This window comes from Equus quagga, chromosome 1, assembly GCF_021613505.1.
Source record: "Equus quagga isolate Etosha38 chromosome 1, UCLA_HA_Equagga_1.0, whole genome shotgun sequence".
NCBI classification, from domain to species: Eukaryota; Metazoa; Chordata; class Mammalia; order Perissodactyla; family Equidae; genus Equus; species Equus quagga.
In genome coordinates this window covers 91,089,017-91,111,058 of record NC_060267.1, presented here as the reverse complement: position 1 = coordinate 91,111,058, position 22,042 = coordinate 91,089,017, and the positions used below count along the sequence as shown (strand labels likewise).

At 55.2% G+C, this 22,042-nt stretch overlaps 1 protein-coding gene across 1 annotated transcript; it reads right to left on the bottom strand.

The window, feature by feature from the left end:
- Window positions 1-8,598: 8,598 nt before the first annotated feature.
- Window positions 8,599-21,751, bottom strand: PRDM12 (PR/SET domain 12). Its single transcript, XM_046652005.1, has 5 exons — window positions 21,529-21,751; window positions 19,487-19,677; window positions 17,859-18,014; window positions 10,351-10,462; window positions 8,599-9,005 (listed from the first exon to the last, which is right to left on the bottom strand). The coding sequence occupies exons 1-5, from the start codon at window positions 21,749-21,751 to the stop codon at window positions 8,599-8,601; spliced, it is 1,089 nt and encodes a 362-aa protein (XP_046507961.1).
- Window positions 21,752-22,042: the final 291 nt, after the last annotated feature.

Below are 22,042 nucleotides of genomic sequence, written 5' to 3'. Positions count from 1 at the left end.
AATCCGATGTTTTTGCATGAGAGCACTCAGGGCTATCAGCAGATGGGTGGGATCTACAGAAAACACTATTTGGACAGAGAGAGGAGCCCCTTTTCTTACTGTTCCTAGTAGCCCCAGAATTCTACATTACAGCCGCCCCCTGGGTGCTGGTTCCTTCTTTCATAATAACTTCTTTTGAGTGAGACAATTTACCCTAACCTTTCTTTCGGAAAAAAACGAGAAACCTAAGAAAACATTCAAACCTTGTAAGGCAGGCATATTTGGTAGGGATGACAAGTGCACAGATAATACAAAGATCTTGGCTTATATGTACCTTCCTTATGTATTACTTACATCCAGGGAAGTGAGCGCTCTGTGTGTGCCAGGCATAGTTCTAAGGAGACAGCGTGGATAGACAGACATACATGTGGGGGTTTTCTCCGTGTCCTGTTTAACGGAGGATTTCCCTCCTCTCTTCTCCCTGCCACCCACTAACTTCTCCCTCGCCTTTGCCCTGCATGGTTTATAGCATTCACGACAAACTGAGTTTCAACCTCAGGGAATTGGGGATGATAATTCTTCATGCACGGGGACCCTAAAGAGGATTCTATGAAATTAGTTGTATCAGCCCCACATGTTGTGTTCGGTCAATCAGGTCTGCTGTCTCCATCAGACCAATCATTTGATAAATTAGGTGAATCTGCAAATTAGGTAAATTCTTGCATCTAAGCAAGGCTGCTGACTACACTTGTCAAGAAAGCCAACCCTGCGGGGCAGTCGATGATATAACTTCTAGAGTTCCCTAGGGCATCCTGTCAGTGGGCAGACCAGACGCTTGCCCTCCTTCCTGCCCGGAGGGAGGGACTAGAGCCAAGAAAGTGTAAGAAGGGTCCATCTGTTGCGGCCTGCATCGGCCATAAGAGGGCAGTGGTGTCCTTTGAGCCAGTGTAGCCCCATTCTGGGGGAGCTGGGCCTAGGAGTGTCCTTAGACTAAGAGCAGGGTATAGTCTTGACATCAGCCAGTTTCATCCCAGGAGGGACGGACATGACCTTAACCCCTCCCATTCTCACTGCACTCACATTTACCAAGCCTGTCACAACGTCGGGATTACGGGTGCTGTTTTAGTGTAGCGGCAGATGCAGTGTCTGGTGAGAGGTCGTTTCCTGGTTCACAGACGACTGTCTCTCTCACTGGGTCCACACGTGGTGGAAGGGGTGAGGGAGCTCTCTGGGGTCTCTTTTATAAGGGCGCTAATCCCATTCATGAGGGCTCCACCCTTATGACCTAATCGCCTCCCCAAAGCCCAACATATGAATATGGGGGGACACAAACATTCAGTCTATTGCAGCTATCTTTTTATAGAGAAGGAAACCGAGGCCCAAAAAGGACTAGAATTCACATAGCAGTTGGTGGCCGGGCCAGTGTTCCTTCCCACTGCACCTGCTCTACCCCAGAGCCTGTGCCCTTTCCTACACACCTCCTGAGGGCCTGCTGAGGGCCTTACAAACGTTGTTGTACTTATTCCTCACACTTGGCCCATCTTGGAAGTAGGCATTGCCATCCCTGACGGTCATTTGGGGCCACCAAGTGCCTACAACAGCCCTGCAGCTGGGACTAGGACCCAAGACTCCAGATCCCCCTCCAGTACTCTGCTCTCTTCATCACACTTGCCTCTTCACACCCTGGAGATAAGCGGGCACGTGGAAACAGTGCACATCGCAGAGGGGCTTGTTAGAAATAGAGAGTCCTGAGCCCAGACTTAGGCTTTGAGGTTCTGCAAAGGTGAGGGTCGAGAAGTCTGTGAGCGTGTGTTTTATTTCTATGTATTTATTTTTTGAGGAAGATTAGCCCTGAGCTAACTACTGCCAATCCTCTTCTTTTTGCTGAGGAAGATTGGCCCTGAGCTAACATCCATGCCCATCTTCCTCTACTTTATACGTGGGACGCCTACCACAGCATGGCGCGCCACGCGGTGCCTTGTCGCACCTGGGATCCGAACTGGCGAACACCGGCGGTAAAGCGGAACATGCGCACTTAACCGCTGCGCCACCGAGCCGGCCCCCATGAGCGTGTTTTAACTCCCTGAGTGATTTTAATGGCCAATCGGGCCTAACATTCATGGATTCCCCCACATCCATCTACCACCCCATCTGTGCGTCTCCAGGACCACACCCCAAGCCGGTCAACACCATCTCCACCTGAGTGTCACCTCGTAGCTCGTCTCCCTAATTCTACGTTTGCCTCCATACACCAGCCAGAGGGAGCTTTTGAAAACAGATCAGACTAAACCATTTCCCTGCTTAGAACACTTCTGGCAGCTTCCCTTTACACTAAGAATAAAATCCAAACTCGTCATTGCGGCCCCTGCCCGTCTCTGACCTCGCGGCTCCCTTACTCACTACGCTGCAGCCGGATGCGCTGGTCTCCTCTGGGTTCCGCGCACGGCAAGCTCGCCACCACCGCAGATCTGTGCGCTGTTGGTGCTGTCTGCACGGAGTTCTCCTCCCTGGGTCTTTGTGTAGCTGGCTGCTTCTCCTCACTCAGATCTCAGCTCAAATATCACCTCCTCGGAGAAGCCTTCCGTGGCCACAGTATCTGGAAGAACTCTCAGCCCCTTATGCTGTCACTTGATCCTGTTTTACTTCTTGTCACTGAGTTTTCTTGTTTGTTTGCTTGTTTGTTGCCGTATTCCTCCACGAGAACATGAGTGCTCCAAGAACAGGGACTTTATCTGTTTTGTTCAACGTGTTTCAGTGCTGAGAACTGAGTCTGGCATTTAGGGGGCAGTCATAAAGTATTTGGTGAAAAAATAAGATACGTTTGCAGAATATATATTTGCTTCATCTGTCTCCCCCATGGGATATGAGCCCCGCAAATGCCCAGACTTGGTCTGTTTTGTTCACGGCCAGTCCCTAGGACTGTCTGGAAACATAGTAGGCCCTTTGCTGACCATGGCTTCTATTTTCTGTGTTCTGATGCTTGGATATCTTGGGACCTTGATCATCCTGAAAGGACTACCCCTCCCAGGGTTCGCCAACACTTAGATAGTCAACAACTACCCAAAGTGTGCCTTTGAAATGCAAACCCCCCAACCCGGAGCCCACACCCCCAACCACCTCCTTTATGGGGCTCTCACACTCCAGGCCACTATCCACCTGCCTTTGTCACCCCAGGGCCAGGTACCAGACAACTAGGGACAGCCCCTAGCCTCAGAGCTCACTGAAATTATTGAAACGAGCCAATCCTAAACCTGCTCACCCTGCCTCACCCATTCCTTCCCCTGGAAGCCACAATAAAGGCTCTTTTCCGCACTTTCTCCCTGCTGCCTCTGCCCCCGATCGACCCCAGTGCTCCCCCATGTGGCCCTGCATGGCGGGCATGCTGTGCCTCCTGTTTCTAGAGAATTGTGAGGATAACAAACTTCTTCCTTTGTAACAGTCACTGCCATGCCCCCATGTCTTACCATCCCTGATGAAAACACATCCCAGGTACCCTTAGAACAGCGCTCAGTAAATGTTTGTTGAATGAATGAACTTATTCAACAAGCATTTGCTGTTGAACAGCAGCACCACGGTGTGCTGGGGGGCTACAGAGCTGTGTCATTGGCTGCCCCAGCCGCCAAGGGGCTCCGGAATTCAGGGATGGGGCGTGGGGGAGGAAAGAAAAGCCCTCTTGACACAAGAGGCATTTGAGTGAGCCTTGACGTGAAGGAAGTGTCAACACTGGGGAGTTGGGCTGAGGGGGACAGGTGAACGCCAGGTGAAAGCATCTGTCAACTTAAAAAGCAAATTTATCTTTATTTTTTCCTCAAAATGAGTTTATTTGGGAACAGGCAAAAGAATTGCAACTCAGGATATGCATGCCATGGTGAACCATCGGCAAATCCAGAAAACAAAGGAGGGAGCTGCTTTTATAGAGAAGAACGAGGAGAAGCGAGGGGCTGCTCTAAAGGAAAATCGACTGGGGAAAATAACAGTTCAAGGCTGCAACAGCTTCTCATTGGCTGGGCTGTGGCGTTTCTGATTGGCTGGGCTGTGGCATTTCTGATTGGCTAGGCTGTGGCATCTCTGATTGGCTGGGCTGTGGCATTTCTGATTGGCTGGGCTGTGGCGTTTCTGATTGGCTGGGCTGTGGCATTTCTGATTGGCTGGGCTGTTGCCGGTTCGGACAGAAATCTCCCTTCAGTAGTAAAGCATTTTATTTCCTGTCCAAGATGCAAGAGTCTGTCTCTCCCTGCTTGGTGTAATTGATGATGTATGCTAGGGCGTGAGAGCGCCCCCTACAGGCCTTCCAGACTCCAATTTAGTTAAGGTTTCTTTTATTAATTTCCGTTTGACCAACAAGGAAATCTTGAAAAATGTGAAAATAGAGGGAGCAGGGACTCTCTAGCCTGGAGCTCTGGCCCAATCGTGATCTGCCCACTGGCTTCACCTTGTGTTCACTTAAAACGGTAAAAATAACTGCAGAAAATTTCTAATTAAAGATGTGCGCAAAGATTTCTGCACAAGGACGCTCGTTAGTGTCTTACCTATCCTAAAAACATTAGAAACTGTCTTAATGTGTATGGCAGTTTTTAAGCGTGTCCACGAATTTTTTTTATACTTCTTCAATTGAGAAGTGGGGTGTGTGCTTCCTCCCCTTGCATCTGGGTCGGTTCGTGACTGTTTCTATAGACAGCGTATGTCAGAAGTGCCTCTAGGTGACCCCAAGGCTGGGTCAGAACAGACCATGCAGCTCCAGCTGGTTCTCTTGGAGCACTTGCCTTTGGAGCCCTAAGCTGGAGCGTAAGAGGTGCAACTTCCCAAGGCGGCCATGTTGTGAGGAAGCAGTCAGCATGGGTGCTAACCAGCCACCAGCATAACTTTCCCCACCACCCACAGATGCACAGCCCAGCAGGCCAGCTCCAAGGCACGAAGGAAGCTGAAAGCTTAGGATATCTGTTCCTCCATTTCAAGAGATCCAAGGATAATGGATATAAGAAAGGATACGGGGCGGGGCGGGGCGGGGAACAGCTGCCTCAGATTCAGCTGTGAGGTAGGTGGTAGGAGCAGCTACATCCCTCTCATCCACCAAAAGCATCCTTGTATTAACCATAGATCCCACTTATTGAGCACTTACTGTGCCAGGAGTCAAGCCACGTCCTTGACTCATTTACATACATTACCCCAATTAATCCTCACAACATCCTTAGGTGCTAAGTATCACCCCATTTTCTTTTTGAAGAACCTGAAGCACAGAGATGGTAAGTGACTTGCCCAAGGTCATACAGTTAGTGAATGAATGGCAGAACAGGGTCCCCAGACCAGGTGGCCTTTGTCTAGAATCTTCTACTCCTGGAGGTCCTGAACCATGCAATGAGGCAATAAGTGAAAGGCACCTCTATTGGAAAGGAAAAAGTGAAACTGTCTTTATTCCCAGATAACATGATCATGTACATAGAAAGTCCTAAGGAATCTGCAAAAAGGCTACTAGAATGAATAAGCGAGTTTTGCAAGGTTGAAAGATACGAGGTCAATATACAGTGCTGGGCTACACTGCATCCCTGTGGGATGTGCAGAAAGCCCTTCAGACCGAACCTGCAGGCCAACTGGGACGTGTGGCCTACTGATCCAATGCATGGCTTCTAGAGTCAGATGCCACTGTGAAACCCTGCTCTGCCACTCACCAGCTGAGTGACCTGGGCAAGTGACTTTCTCTCTGCTTCAGTTTTCTTATCCTTCAAATGGATATTAAAGGACCACAGGGAGAAGAGCATGAGCCTCATGGGTTTGTGGGGAGGATTCCTGGAATGCAAGCATTTAAATCCCTAAGCCCAGAAATGGCTGTGGCTCTGTCCTCATGCCTTTGTGGGGAGGTGGGGATGTGCACTCTCGGGAGAAGGGCCTGAGGCCTCTTCTGGAAATGCAAGCAAGGTGAGAGGCTAGGCTTTCAGAGCCAGGCCTCCCACCAGTGGGCAAATTCTGCTGGACCACCGTGCCTATCTGCTCGTCCTTGTATCCAGCGCCAGCACACTTCTGCAGAAGCAGGTCAGCTGCAGGCATGAGATGCACTCTAGTCTGCAATTACAGCCGGCTGCCACCAGGTGGGTTCCAGAGCCCCGGTTGTACCCCCTGTGATCTGTGGCTGGGACGTCGCAGAACAGAATTACCCGTGGAGAGCACTTTAGATTTTCATGAAGGGCCCCTCTGACTTCTCTGCAGGCCCTTCTCCCAGAAGCCAGCATTACTCTCTGGGGGCATGGCATGAGGGCCAGGAGGGAGTATAATTCCATTTTACCCATCGGCATCCAGAGGGATGGGGATTCAGGACAGATAGCTTTGGTCATGGGAACGACAGGCCTGGGTGGGGGCTGCAGTGGGAGGAGGGTAATGCCAGGGACCACCAGAGGCATCAGAAGCCTAGTGGTGAGGTATCAAAGGAGAGGCAGAGTTTGTGACCAGAGAAGGAGGAGTACCAAGGCTGACTTTCCACACTGGCCCTAGGACGGAAGCCCCGGACGGGCCTGCAAGCAAACACAGCAACTCTACATCTCTGCCTGTTCCCCGTCCGCCAGGGTGCTAGACCAGGCCCCCAAAGTGTAGGGGGTCTTCGGGGGTACACACCTGAAGCTCCAGATGGGGATGGCCTGTGTGTACAAAGTGTGTACGAGTGTGAATTCCAGTGTCTGCAGTGTGCACGTGTGTGCACAGCTGGGTGACGATGCATAGAGAGGTGTGCCCGAGGGATGCCAGTGGGTTGGAACGGAGACACCCTCACCGCTGGCATGAGCTGGAACACAGGTGTGAACTCACACTCCCCAGCACGCACACCTCCTCCTGGCCAGGGGGCCCTGGGCCTTTATGGACCGTGAAGCCCTTGGCCCTACAATGATGGCCTCCCCGTTCCTTGTTCTTCCTCAAGGAGGATCTGGAAACGGATGCCCAGAGCATTTGGAAATTCTAGGCATTGGGGGGGCCCTTGGTGGCCATGTTGGCCCACCCCCACTGGCTGCTTGAATTTCTTCAAGCTGTCCATGAAAATGAAGAAAAGAAAAGTAAGTAAAGATTTTGGGGAAGTAACAAAGTAGAAGACTGATATTTGAGAGTCGGCTGGAAACCAGGAGGAATCGGCCCAGCCCTTCCAAGATATTTGGTTGCTTTGCACAGTGGCCATCTCTTTGGGAGCCGACACCCCAGTGGTGACAGAAAGAATTTTCTTACGCACTGCACAGCGGTGACTTTCAAAACCAGGAAGTGGAACAAGTCTTCCCGCCCCCCTCGCCAGCTTCTAGGCACTTTCCATATTTCCTTTTCATGCAGAGAGAAGTGTCGGCCCTTTCATATGCTAAGTAATAAATGTTCCAAGTAATTTTTATTTTAGAATACAAGAGAGGTACAAATGTATTTACAGTTGTACATATACAATCAAATAATATATATCACAGTTTTGTAAATATCATTTTAGATAAATATTTACAAAGTTAAAGTGACCATTTTCTGGAAGTAGAACACAGTTTCTTGAAAACTCTATACATTTTATACTTTTCATTAATATTACTATAGTTTATTTTACAAAACGCCGTACGGGAATTCTGGTAAATGGCTGCAAGGTGGGAGAGGCGACACCAGAGGGCGCCCAGGGCCGGAGTTTGGGGAAACGAGAAGGGGCCAGGGAGAGCATGAGCGAGCAGGGCTGAACCCTCCGGATCCCGGACAGCTCGGAAGTGCTCTCCGGGCAGAGAAGCTCGTCTTGCCCTACTCCTGCTGCAGCGTGGCGAGGAGGGGCAGGAACACTTCCTCTTCCCGAGCAAGGTGTGACGGCTGAAGGGGAGGGGCCATTGGTCCAACTCTCATGTTTTACAGATGGGGAAAGGGGAAACTGAGGCCCAACGAGGAGCAGGGCCTTGCCTGGGGTCCCGCAGCGGATTTCCGTTTTGCCTTCATTCTCGACCTGCCTGGCACACCGCGAAGTATTCGTGCCTCATTCAGCCCCAGGGGGCCGGGCGTGGGGAGAAGGTGGCCCGAAGGAGAGAAGGACCCGCCTGACCAGGAAGTGCGGGTCTCTCGGCCTCTTCTGGCGGCCCCTGAGCCCCGTCGGCCCCCAATTCTCATGATCCTGTCCGTGATTCCCAACACTGCAGGACACCAGTCTCAAGAGGCAGGAGGAGGAGACAGATACGCGCACCCCACATGCTCCCTGCCACACTGGGTGGCTCCCCCTCTCCATTCCCAACCCGCAGCTCTCTGGGGGAGCGGTGGGGGCCCCCTTGCCCTGATGGGGACCCTCGAAGACTTTCAGTCCCCTCTCCTACCAGCCACGAGAGGGATGCCAGCCTGGAGGGCTGGCTTGACAGGAGGAGGGAGAGTCACGAATGAGACTGGGCATAGGGACCCCTCCCCCCCAAGAGGAGGCAGCCGAGCGGCGGCAACAGCTGGGTGACCTGGGAAAGGGACGTCGCCCTTCAGTGTCCTCATCTGCGAAACGGGGCGACGAGTGTATGCCTGGGGGTCACCCATGGGACGCACTACAGCGCGGGGCCCGCCGGGCTGCGTCTGGCCAGGAGATGGAGTCAAAAGTGAGAGCAGCCCGGCTCCGCGGCCCTGCGCGGGGTGGGGGGACGCGGGGGCGCGGGCGCGCGCTCACAGCACCATGGCGGGCAGGTGGTGCGCGGCGGCGGCGGCGGCGGTGAGCGCGGGCGCGTGCGCGTGCGGCGCGGACAGCGCGGGCGAGTGCGGCTGCAGCGCGGCGCTGGGCGGCCGGTGGCGCGCGCTCTTCTGGTGGGCGCGCAGGCCGGCCAGCTGCGAGTAGGCGCTCTGGCACACCTGGCACTTGTAGGGGCGCTCGCCCGTGTGCAGGCGCACGTGGTTGCGCAGCGTGGACGACTGGCTGAAGCGGCGGTTGCAGAAGCGGCACACGAAGGGCTTGTCCAGCGTGTGGATGCGCATGTGCGAGCGCAAGTTGCTGCGCGAGTTGAAGCCGCGGTGGCAGATGACGCAGCGCATGCGGCCCGCGGTGCCCGCCGCCGAGTCCGCCGGGTGGAAGTCCTCTGGCCGCGGGGGGGGGGGGGCGGGGGGGGGAGGAGACGGGGAGAGAGCGGCCTCGTTAGATCCCGCCCGCCGCGGCCCTGCTCCCGCGCCTCCCTCGACGCGCGCGCGCCCCTCCCAGGGCCCAGCTGGCCACCGATTGATCGACGGGTGGGGTCTGGGCACACCGACTGGGGGCGCTGGCAGGGGGATGGGGAGGGCACCAAGGGCCTTTGCTTGGGGTCAGGTAGGAATTGGACTCCAGGGCAAGCTGTGAGACCTCGGGGACTTGGTGACTTCGCCTCACCAAATCTCAACTTTCTCATCTGTAAAATGGGAGCGTCCTGCGACCTCACAGGGCTATGCACGACTACAGGGGATGATCACAAAAAGCTGACGTCTATTGAAGGTCCTCTGTGCTGAACGCTTTACCTGCCTCGGAGCAGCCTTCCATAAATGGCAGTAACTGTTATAGTCCCTCCCCCCGCCAAACCAGCCTTCATTCATTCATCCCACAAATATTTACTGAGTGCCCACATGTACGGCGCCTCACTTTCCTCATCCCGGAAACGGAGGCACTAATAGCGTGCCCCCCCCCCCCCCCCATAAGCCTGCCGTCAGGATCAGAGAAATGGCTGTTTGGAAACATTAGCTGCGGAGCAAGGGCTCAGTAAACGGTAGTTCATGAGCCTCAGGTTCGTCCTCTAAAGATAAGGGAAATCAAATTTCACAAGGCTTATATGAGGACCCAAGTGGGAGGTTACCTGTGAAAGATTTAGCCCAATACCTGGCATGAAATAGGTCTCGAGCCAATGGCCTCTATCAGGACGATCAGCGCCCCACACCAACACACACAGGTGCAGTCTGCCCCGCCTTCCTCCAACAGGTTTATACTGAGCACCTATTCTGTGCCAGGCCCGGAAACAGGGGCAGGGCAGGGAAGTGCACAGATTATCCTAGAAATCATCTCGCCCAACATCTTTCCTTTACAGATGGGGAAACTGAGGCACAGAGCCATTCCTAAGATTGCACTGCAGAACTGGAACTCAGTCCAGGCTCCCACTGCCTGGTCCCTTGGTCCTGCCACAGCCTGCCACCTCTCTGGTGTCCCCACCACCCCCAGCTGCCCCCTGTCTATTCTGGCTAGAAAACAGGAGAACTGCCTTTCACCCATGCCCAGGCCATGGTGGCGGCTCCAGGGGCATCGGCCACCTTGAACCAGTCCCATGTGCTCCATACTGCTGGAGGTTGAACCAGGGTGCCCAGAGGCCAGGAGCCTCCCTGTGTCCCCCCCCCACACACACTCTCACACTCTCTCTCTGGGTTCCATGGGTCCTTTGTCATCATGGCCTCATGGAGACCACCTACCATGCTTGTTCTTTTTCTGCTCCTCCTCTAGCCCAGGCACACCGGGGATCCCCAGGAAGGTGTTGTGCGAGTTCCCATACCACACCAGCAGCTCCTGGTCGGGAGGGATCATCTGTAGGGAAGGAGGCAAGAAGGTCAGGAAGGCAGCAGCCCCAACGGTGAGTCAGGGCTCTCTGCCCATCCCCTCACGGCCGGGAGGCGGCTGTCCTGGTCCCTGCTGTGGAGATGCGGATCCAGTCTCAGCCCTGAGAAAGCCATGCTCAGGTCCATTTCCACCAAGCCGTGCCCGGCAAGCTGCATGAAGACGGACGGCCCCGGATGCTCTGCCCCTCGGCTCCCCTCTCCCTGCCCAGGCCTTCTCGCCGTCTCTGTCCCAGCTGTGCTGCGGGAGCTCCCAAGCTGACAGCAACAGAACGGAAGCCTGGCAGCAAGTGGAAGTAACAGAAGACAGAAAGCTAGGAACTTCTCCTTTCTCCCCCGGGGGAACCAGAGTGAGCCAGTCCTCAGGCCTGCAGGGCTGAGCCAGCTGCTCCCCAGGAGCGTGGGCTGCGGGGCAGCCTATGGTACTTGGCTACCGCCTGCCTGACAATGTCCTGGAAACACCTCTCATCCAAGGCGCCTGCAAGGCAGCACCATGTCACCTGTATGTCCCCATCGCAGGGCTCTGCGTGACTCCATGCACATGGCAGATGCTAAGAAGCAGCATCCGATGTATGAATGCCTCCACTTCAGGAAATACTGGGGCACACCATAAACAAAATCCATTTCACTATGTCCTGGGCCTATGACAGAGATCCCCGCAAATGGTGCCAGGGCTCTGCTGTTCCCGGGGGAGGACCTGCCCCAGGGGAATGGTGAAGGTTGTGGGAAGGGAGGGGTTTGCCGTGATGATCCAGGGAGGCTGTGGAAGGCTGCTCCAGAGGTGACGCTGACCATAAACCCCACATTCTGGGACATCCAAGGGGCCCGCCAGGCTTTGATGAAAGCCCAAGGGGAACCCTCAGGCTCCAGCCAGCTGGAGCAAACGACAGAGAGGACAGCCCATCATTCTTTCTAGGCCTGGAACCCCAGAAGAGCTGGCTTTCACACCCACCCCTGGGGGTCACTTTCTGATCTGCCCAGAGACAGCTGGACACCCCCAGGCAACAGCTAGATTGTCTTCCTGGTAGATTCTCCTGTAGTTGAAGCACAAAAATCACATAGGATGCCACCTAGGGGTGTCTGAAATCACACCAGGATAGGACCCCCTTCCTTGGCCTCCATGGTGACGGAGAAAGCCGTGCTCCTTTCCGTGGTTCTGGCCTGCAGACCTCTGCCATACTCAGAAGGCTCCTGTCCACCACACCATCCTTCCTCTGGTCAGAGCCAGGAGGACCCTCAGACCATCACAGCAAGCCCTGCTCAACCCTGAAAGGCGAGGGAAGCAGAGAGAGGCGGGATGGAGAAGGAAAGCGCGAGAGGTCTAGACGACTGCCATCCTCCTAAGACAGCCTGGGGTCACCTTCTCGACAGACCCCACGGCCCACGGGGCATCACATCAAGCCTCAGGGTCAGTGAGTGACGAGAGGCCAGGCAGAGGTGCCACACCAGCTCAGACTGACGGGGCTTCAGTATGGAAAAGCCAAGTGCAATCCCTGGACCCAAGGAAAATGAGGTGATGCCTCAAAGAAAGCAGCCTGATTAGAATGTGGCACCACAGCACAAGTTCTCCAGGCCTTTCTGGTCATTTACAGTCCTGGCCGCTGTCCCGGAGGCCAGCGGATCAGCGCTGGAGGCCCTGCTGGAAAAGGGATGGGGAAGAGAGAGGTTTTGTAAACCCCTTAGAAAAGAGGATGATGGCACTAAAATAGCTAAGATAAATTCCTTGTGAAGGAAGCCACTCTCCCAGAGACAGTGTGACGGGCCCTCCGTCACCAGGTGACCTCCCCCAAGCCCTTTGCCTCTTTGAGCTTGTCTCCTCAAATGAGGGGGCTGGGGAGCATGATTCCTGACGTCCCCACAACTCTAAGACTCTGATTGAAAGTCGGCTCCAACATTATCCTAACCCCTGACTTCAATTCTCAGAACAAACCAGACACTTACGCATCCTGGTTCTTCTAAAGCAGCCAGCCCCCTCAGACTGTCTGAATATGCCCCTTCCTTCAGTCCTGAAGAGGGATCCAGCTCAGGCTCCGGAGTGACACATGTCGGGGTCCACTGGGACTCCCCACCTGCTGAGTGTGCGACCTTGAGAAAGTTGCCTTCTGTCACGGGGCCTCAGTTTCCTCAACCGTAAAACACAGACAGCGCCATTGCTCCAGCCTTGCTGGCTGCTTGTCGGGGTTCACCAAGCCCTCGCACATAAAGCTCTTTGCAGGTCCATACACAGGAGCGCTTGCTATTATGTTCTCTGAGCTGGTCAACCTCTCAGAGAAGCTGGCAGCTATCTTTGGTGCATCAGGTCCCCGCAGTTGTCCCCACAGAGCCTGCAGTGTGGCACAGGGTCACCGGCATGGTTAAAGCCCAGGGTGACCCACGAGAGCACAAGCTGGGCCCACATGCCCCAAAGACACAAGCCCCATGCCAGCACCACTGCTTCTGGCTCCATCTCCCAGAGGAGAGCACAGATGTGGGACGGGAGGTTCACCAAGCCCCCGCTGATGTCGCCCGGAGCTACAACCCCACCTCCAGACTCATGGTCTGGGAAGCAAATATCTACGTCAATGCTGGCCTTTTAATTTTAATTGATAAAAGCAATTATTACTAAATATAAAATAAATACAACAACAATAATAAGGGGGATGATGAATGAGGAGACAAGAATGTCGGGTTGCACAAATTCTGAATACTGTTATTCCAAGTAGTGTGGAATATTATTTTTTAAATAAGAGTTTCAGTATTGACTGTTTCAATATAAGAATGAATCACTTATTTGCTAACACCTTTTTTTAATGTCCTAAGATTACTTTTACTAGTTAATTTAAAAACTTAAAACAGTGATACAGACACATGGACCAAAATGGACAAAAACATGTGAACGGACACATCACGAAAGTAACTCTCTCTGCCACCCTGGACGCCCAGCACCGTGGCTGGTTTTCCGTGTGTCCTGCCTCAGAAGAGTGTGTCACTTTGAGACTAGTCACGGATGCTGATTTAATCGTGGGCGGCAGGCAGCATGATGGGCAGAGTCACTTCCATTTTCTACGTGATACATCTGATTTTTAAAAAAATAATCAGCCCATCTTACTTTCACACAACCAAAAAATATTTTTTAGAGAAAGGAAATCTATTAAGAAGAACCTACTGGAATTGATAATGACAGACATTCTGAGACAGCGAGAAGCCACCAGCTTTGAGGCAGCGCCGGGGAAGCAGACTCCCCTGCACAGAGGGTGGGAAGTGGGGTCCCTCGGAGCCCCTCAGAGCACTGGGAAGCCACAGCATCCCCTGGCCGGGACCTCTGGTCTCTGCCTGGTCCCAGGGAACCCCTCATGCAACAACCCCAGAGATCAAGACCAGGAGACCCCTGGAACCTGCAGCCTCTTCCCTGAGAACTATTGTCCAGAGGTTACCAGGGTCCCACCAGCTGACAACCTGAGAGCAAAGCACGGCCACAGTTCCCTGCAGGCGCCCAGTCCTCTCACTAGCACTGTTTCTTTCCGGCCAACACTCGCCTGGCCCAGCCGGGGCTCTCCACTGGGGCTCGGAGAACCAGAATCAGCTGTTCATTCACTTTTCTGGGGAGCAGAGACTGGCTCAGGATACGCAATAAACAAAGCAATTCCCAGAGAAAGGAGACTCGTACCATAAAGCCCCATCCCCAAGACCCTGGAGGAACATCAGCGCCTGAGTCTTCCATTGACAAAAATTACATAATCTCTCAATTGGCGCTTCTTAACCTTCCCTATCAGCCCAGAAATTTTGTCCTGCCCCATTTCTGAATTTTTATTATAAACTGAAAACGTTTTTGGTTTGTTTTCCTAATATAAATTCATGTCACACTATTGAACATGCTCCCGAGAGGCTCTGATGCCCTCCCATTTCCCCAGCAGTGCAGAAGCTCTCGTCTAGAAGGATGTCAGTGTCATCTGGACGAATATCAATTTCCATTGTACCACAGATGTCCTGACACACCAATTAATAGAGTTCCGGCAAATAGATATTGGCCAGGGAGGCCCTACGGCATGGTGGCCAAGGGCTCCGCTCTGGGGTCAGACAGGCCTGGGTTCAAATCACAGCTCAGCAATCTCCTAAGATCTCCCTGAACCTTAGTTTCATCATCATTAAAATGGGGATAGTGATGGAGAGCACCTCACAGGGTGGAGAGAATTCCACTTTTGTAAGCTGCTAAGACTCTCAGCACAGTGCTGGCACATGGTAAGTGCTCCTTGGATGTCGGCCTTATTAATGATGCTTATTATTAATAATCAGAGCACCTTAACTGCACCCACTGATCAGCAAGATCGAAAGGAAAATGGTGCTTGTCCTCATAGAGCCAAGAAAAGGGGCGATGGGGCTATGGGGCTCTAGAAAAAGAAAACAGCTCAACTGCCTGAAATGAGAAGGAAAGTAACAGAAAGAAAAAGCCCACGCTTCAGGGCACAGTAATCTGCCAAAAAAATAAGGAGGGGAAAGATAGAATTTTCTTCCCAGTTCCCAAATCCAAAAATTTCATAACTTATCCCTAAATCCTTTTCTTGTGCTCAGTTTTGGAGTCCAAGATGTTGCTTCCTGGGGCAGCTGGGTTTATTTTCCTCGAGGAACTGACCTAGCTCCCATCACCTGCAGAAAGACTAATTCATTCAGCACTTAGCAACCACTTGCTATGGGCCGGGAACTTTCTAGATGCATCATTTTAGGCACCTGAGGTTATAGGAAATTCTTCCGTGGTTGAAGTGAGCAAGAAGGATGCGGCAGGGATAACACGCCAGATGCAAAACCTGCCTGGGCGTTCTCCACTGACTGGCTGGCCTTGAAACCCCATTGCCCTTGTTTCCATTTAGAGGGCTGTTATTTTGTATTTGTGGGAAATTTAGACCAGCAGTAGTACATTCTGCTTATCGAATAAAGATGTTCCCTCCCATTTTTTTTGGCAAGGAATGGGTTACTCTTATGAAATACAAACAGCAGTTCTGAGTGACAGAAAGATTAAGAAAACAGATCACGGCAAAGGCCCCTCTCCTTGGCTAACTCGCAAACACGAGCACGCACAGAGCAAACAGCCGGCTATTCCAGAGGCACCCGGGGAGCGGCCTGGGGGTGCCGCGATTTCTTCTCATGGAGCCTGGAAGGGCCACCCGGGCTCTGGCCGGGGCCCCGCTGCATGGAGGTCACACACACTCAGACACAGCTTGTCTGATAAGTGGTTTGAGAAAATTGCCGCACAAAAAATATGCCCAATTTCACTTATTAAAAGTAAAACAGGTAATATGTTGCTTTTCCTTGTCCCTCACTCAAACAGTCCCTTCTTCCTAGGCTTGACAGCTCCATAAAAGCATTAATAGCCAAATCGGTGGCGTCTCGCAGTCGACGTCACATATGATATGATATCTTTTCTCCTGATCCTTTTTTATCAACCTGAGTTCCTGATCAAATGTAGATGACCTTGGTTTTTTTGATCTGATAAACCCAGATCCCTCCCTGGAGATGCTGCTCAGCCACCTTGCCCTCTGACTCTGAATTTCTGTAATAATTCTGTAATAATGCTTCCGGACTTTGTTCAGCCTTCAGCTGGTGTGACTCACGCAGCAAGATGAGACTCAGGCCTGCCGTGGCCAGGAGTCCTTTTCCCAAAATCACGCCAGCTTCCCGCTCTGTCTCCTGTGTCCGGGCGCATGTGTCTGAGTGGGAGGGGTGGTGTGAATGTGCACCCCGATCTCATCTGGCTCAGGATGGCTGGGAAGCTGCGTCCGAATGTGAAGATGTGTGTGAGGCTGCCAGGGCGGAGCAGAGGAGGACCTGGGTGGGTGCTCTCTGCTAGAAGTGGGGTTCAGCCGGACAGCAGGCTGATTCTAGGATGTCTGGTGGGAGCCCTTATCCCGCAGGGTGGCCGCCCAGCCCGATGGTCAGAGGAATCACCTCTGTCCTGGGCCTGTGGCCACCCTCATACTGCCCCACCCTACTTGAACCCCAGTTCAGGAACTGCTCGCCTTTTCCTTACCCTCCACTCCCTGGTCTTCCCCAGGTCCACCCCTCAGCCAGGACCCACTCCCTGGCCAAAGCAGGGCCCAGGCAAAGCCCATTCTGCTGTTATCCTTGGGAGATTCCCTGGAACCTGGTTATCGAGGGACAACAGGACCCCAGTTCCAGAGGCTGGTAGGTTCCAGTGCCCCTCAGGGCTTTGGAAAAACTTGGGGTTCAGGGAGAAAATGGACTAAAGGGAAGTCATTCTCTGACCCTTAGGGGGACTCCAGAACACCCCTAAAACTCAACCAAGCCCAGCCCCACCCCGAGGGGCCCTGTGCCTCTCCCCATGGGGGAGCAGAAGCATGAGGTCCAGACAAATGCTGGGGGAACAGCCTCACTATCCCCACACAGCACTCGCCACCAACCTGCCACAGGGAGACAGGGCTGCTTGCCCCCTTCTGGGCCAGACACTGAGCGAATTTCCTGCCAACGAACACTGTCCAGGGAGGGTCCCAACAGCGTAGCCCCTCTCGGCTACCACCACGTGGCTTGCTTTGCATCAGCAGCCCCTTCCCACACACTGTGAGCTTGTCTGCTTCTGCGCAAGCATTTCCCTACGAGGAACATCTCCTTCTCCCATCCTCCTGAACCTCCCCATGCCCTGGGCCTGGCTTAGCTGCCCCCAGCCCCCGATGGTGGGAAGTATATTTATCTCTCTGCTGTCTCTCCCTTTCTCTGTCCCCTGAGAAGCTTCACCCAGCACAGGCGTTAGTGTTGATGTCCCCCCAACGCCTGGTAAGAGCTCCTGAGCCTGCCTGACACCAGGTGAGGCCCGGTCTCCTCGTCTCTAAACTGCAGATAACCGCAGAAACCTCCTTCGAGGATTACGTACGATAATGCACACACAGCATCTAGGAGAAGGCTGACCCTGCGAGCGATCAGGATGTGATAGCTGAGACTGGAGTCATGATCCACACGTGATCAGTCCCACACATGCAGAGGGACGACGCACAGCTAAAACGATGTAGACACAACACCCTCTCTCCCCCACCCCAGATGCTTTCCCTGGGCTGCCTTGCCGTGTCTTGCTCTCTGTCTCCATGGCTTCTGAACCCCAGAACACCCTCAGTAGATATCCAGGGACCTGTCTGCCATGTTTGGAACATTCACAATGGCATGAAGTCGAAAGTTCTGTCCAGCAGAAAGCTTGCCACGGACGTCAAGCTCCTGAAGACCATGATGCATGGGCCTCAGCCCTATAGCCTGGGCAGGGCCAACTGGGCCAGGGTCAACGCCCCTCCATCCACTACAGTCCCCAGACACTGCTGCCCGGTACCTCCCCACCCCCCGCTCCTGGGCTCCTCCCCACCTAGCCCCTACACAAAGGCACACATGCTCACCTCGATGGCCTTGTAGAAGATGCTCGTGCCAATCTGGACGACCTCCAGGTTCTGCTCCTGCTCGTTGCGTGCACACTTGATGTACGTCATCCAGCTGCGGTGGTCCTCCTGGCTGGCATCGATGAAGTAGCGTACTGTGCCGTCCTCGTTGAACACCTGGGCGCGGGTGAATCGGACACCAGGTGAGGCAGTGCTGTCACCGGTGCTGCCTTTGGCCAGGGCCAGGCCCCATGCCGGGCACATCCACACGCATTCTCTCTCCATCCTCACAACAGCCCAGGAAGTGGACACAGCTATTATCATCTCGGTTTTCCAGCTGAGGAAGGGGAGGCTCGAGAAGTACAGAGACTTGCCTGAGGCCAGCTGGCTAGAAGCAGCCAGCAGGGAGCCAGTCCCAGGGCCCCACAGCTCCTGTTGCCAGGTCCTCCCATCCCCAGAAGAAAAGCGTCTCCAGGGATCACTGACCCTACCAAGTGGCATCCGGCTAGCTCTCCGGGGATACGGAGGTGCTCCCTGGAGCAGCAGAGAGCACTGGCCAGAACCTCAGAGGGGACACAGGAGGCTGCAGAGGGAAGGCTGGCTTGCTGTGGCACCAGGGTCTGGCCTAATCCTCTTTGTGGGAGCTGCCAAGGGTACTCAGATCAAACGGGACCCCAACCTCCTAACCCAGCCACAAGTGGGGAAGGTAACCTCTGGCCCGAGCCTCCAGGGGAGAGAGGAGGTGAGGTTAGGAGCAGCCTCTGGGCCATCGCCCTGTTCCCTTCCTCCTCTCCTGTGACCAGGTGCAGGATTTGTCTTGTCACACTGGGCTCCACTAGAGTCTGCCAGGTGGGGGGTGTGGGGGGAAGCTGTGGTGGGGGGAGGAGAGTAGGGAGAGGGTGCACCAGCCTGGCCTCTGCAAGGGGGGAGCCACAGAGGAGGAAGTGCTTTGGGAGTGCCTTTGTCCTAAGGATGGCCCTCCCTGGCATCTGGCATGTGGCACTGTTTCGCAGGAGGAGGGTCAGAAAGCCTGAGATGGAAGCTTCTCTGAGCTTCAGTTTCCTTCTGTAAAATGGGGATGACAACTCACGGATGGGGCTGCTGAGGTCATCTGCTGGAATGCAGGCCCTGGGCTCAGAAAGCTGACTCAGTGCCATTTGTCGCTGACCATTTCCAGTGTCACTATTGTGCCTGAGTTCAGAACCACTTCTCGAGAAGCACAGGCCCCCTTCATTCTCTTTCCTGACGCCCTCCCCCCCAGGTCAGGGCTGGCTTCGAGGGGCTTTCCTTGCTGCTCCGGGGTAGGGGAGGCAGAGAATGCAGGTGGCTGGGAGATGCTCTCAGGGATGACTTTCCAGCTCTGCATGGGACCCTGGGCAAGCGACAGAGCCTCTCTGGGTCTCACCGCCACTCTGAAGTGGGGCCAACAACAGTCTGCTCCCTAGGGCCGGCCAGAGGAAAGAGGATCAGATTTTTGCAAACAACTGCCTTTGTGGCGCAGTTTGGGGAGGAACCTCCAGGTATCAGGCGGTGTAGGGTCCCGCCTGAGCGAGCGCAGGGCCCAGCATCCCCAGCTCCCAGCGAGGGCGCAAGCGGCGCTCAGACGCTAGGGTCCCACGTGCCGCCCTGTCCCCCAGCCAGGCGCGTACCTCCCACATGAGGTTGTTGTTCTTGCAGATGTCCACATGCTCCGGGGCGATGACGCTGCCGGTGAAAGGGCCCATCTCGGTGCCCGCCTTGATCCACGTCTTGGAGAAGATGCCGAGGCCCTCGCCGGGGATAGAGCTCTGCGCGATGATCACCTCCGCCGGCAGCACCAGGCTGGACAGCTTCTGCACCTCTGCAGCCCCGGGCAGGGGGACTGCGTCAGAGCCTGAGGCAGGGGACACCCGGCTCTTCTCCGCCAGGGACCGGAGCGGTCCTTCCCGGCCCACCCACCCCAAGCCCGCCCCGGAGCGACTCCGGAGAAGCGCCCGGGTGTGTGTGTGCGCGGCGGAGTCGGGGCGAGGGGTGGAGGCTCAGCGACCTGAATCTCCTCTGTTTGCAACCAGAGGACCTTCTGTGCCCTCGAAAAGAAGAGGTGCTTTCGGGCTCATTTCTAGGAGGGTTTTTTTTAGTCTCTCCACGAATTCTTAAAGCATTCACAACCTCCCCTGCGCTCCACCTGGGAAAAGTTTAAGAACTGCAGAGTTGACCGCAGGTTTTACGACTGGGTAAACTGAGGCCAGCTCCGATGAGGAGGTGACAGCCAAGGCGAGACTCTTTCGCCCAGTCCCGATCTGGGTCCTTCCGCCGGTGACCCCGCGCTCACTGCGCGTCGGAGCACAGGGCACTGTCAGAGGCTCCGGGAAACTGATGCACACGGAGCATCTGGAAGGGCCTTTGACTCTTTTCAGGGTGCGGGGAGGCCCGGCGCCCCGGGCGAGCTGACAGCACTGGGAACAGACCTCGGGCTGCGAGTCAGCGGAGGTTCAAAGGAAACGCGGGCGGCGGCGGGCAGTATTCCCCACTCTTTGTGTGGCCCCGGGCGCGCCTGGGTCCCTTGCTGCCGCCAGGATCTGGGGTGCCGGGAAGGGCGGCGCCAGGACTCAGGAGCCCTGAAGTCGCATCCCTTGGGCGGATAAGCGCCCGCAACCCTCGGCGGTCCCCCTGCCGGGCCTGGCAGCCGGGGTGGGAGCGGCGAGGCGCACGGGGGCGGCCTCCTTGTCTTACCAGGTTCCCCTCTAAGCTACCTGGGAAAATACCCGGCGAGCGGGCCGGCTGAAACGGGGGGTTAAACGGTGTCCATTGCGGCGCGGCCGGCAATTTGTCACGCTGTTAAAGTGATCGCATTCATTCGGCTCCATTCGAAAGAAATTGCTAATTCTAAATTCATTAGCCCTGGAAGAATGCTGTAGCAGTAAATTGTAGCTCAATGCGGAGGGGCCTTGTTTAAAAGGGGCCGAGGAATTCCCCTTACAAAAAGGGGGGATTAGATGGTTGACATAGCGTGAATGGAAGTGGAATTAGTCTGCACGGTAAATTAAGAGAGGAACAGAAATCCTAACGGGGACGAGAGGGCGACGCCAGAGATGCCAGCGGCCGGGGAAAGATATTGTTTGCGGGTTGATGAATGAGGAATGAGAACTTCAGACATCTTAAAGAAAAGAAACTTTCCTCGCTCTCTCTTTCTCTGCCCGGCTCTCTCCGCGGCTTTCTCTCCCGGCCCGCCCGCCCGCCGCCCCCTCCCCAGCCCCCGCTGCCTTCTAAAGTTCTGGGTTTAAGTGAGAACTTTCGCGGGTCAAGCGCAAGTTAACTAAATGAATTTAAAACCCCTTCTTTTTGAGTCAACTGCTATTACACGCCTAGTAAGGCTTTAAATGCCTGGAACCCGCCAGCTCAAAGGGGTGAGGGGCGGGCAGGGAGCGCGGGGGTCGGCGGGGCCCGGCAGCCTGGACGCCGCCATCCCTTCTCCCAGCCGAGCCGCGCCGGGTGCAGAGATGCACCCCCGCCCGTCGCCCCGCCCTGGCTTGGTTGTGCGCGCCCTGGTTCGGCTTCCGGGAAACTGAGGCACACGGAGCCTCTGGAACGCCCGGGTTGGCGCTAGCAGCCGCTATGCACCGTGTCCCCGCCGCGTCCCGCGCGTCACTCGGCGAGGAATCAGGGGCCGCCAGCAAGAGAGGACCCGACCGGCCTCGACGGCGCGACTCACCGCCGGAGAAGGACTGCGCCAGGACCTCGGCGGTGAAGGCTGTCTTGGGGCTGGCGTGGTGGCTCTTGTCCTCGAAGAGCTGCTCGCCCAGCACGTTGCGCCAGCGGCCGTACAGGAAGCTGTGCAGGATGTCGGAGGTGATGACCTCGGCCAGCGCAAGCCCCGGCGCCTTTAGCCCCGTCTTGAGCACCAGGGCCTCAGCCGGGAGCACGGAGCCCATCATGGGCGGCCCAGGGCTCGCCGGCGCCGGGAACGGACGGCCGGGCTGAGGTGGGGATGTGGCGGGCGAGAGGAGCACGGACGAGCGAGAGAAGAGGGCTGTGATGGAGGAGAAGGAAGAGGAGCAGAGGGAGGACGCGGATGCAGGAGGGAGCGGGAGGCGAGGGGGTGGCTGGGAGGAAAGCGAACGAGAGGGAGAGAGGCAGAGAGGACGAGAGAGACGGAGAAATCTGCGGAGACGCAGAGGCGGCGCGCCGAGGCTGGAGAGACGGGTGGAGGCGGAGGCGGTGCGGTG

What these genes read in the sequence shown, in the direction of transcription:
- PRDM12 (XM_046652005.1), bottom strand. Translation starts at nt 21,751, where the DNA reads ATGATGGGCTCCGTGCTCCCGGCTGAGGCCCTGGTGCTCAAGACGGGG. An exon ending in TCTTCTACAAGGCCATCGAG is followed by an intron (nt 10,463 to 17,858) that starts GTGAGCATGTGT and finishes CCTTCCCTACAG; the next exon opens with ATGATCCCTCCCGACCAGGA. An exon ending in GCAGAAAAAGAACAAGCATG is followed by an intron (nt 9,006 to 10,350) that starts GTAGGTGGTCTC and finishes CCCCGCGGCCAG; the next exon opens with AGGACTTCCACCCGGCGGAC.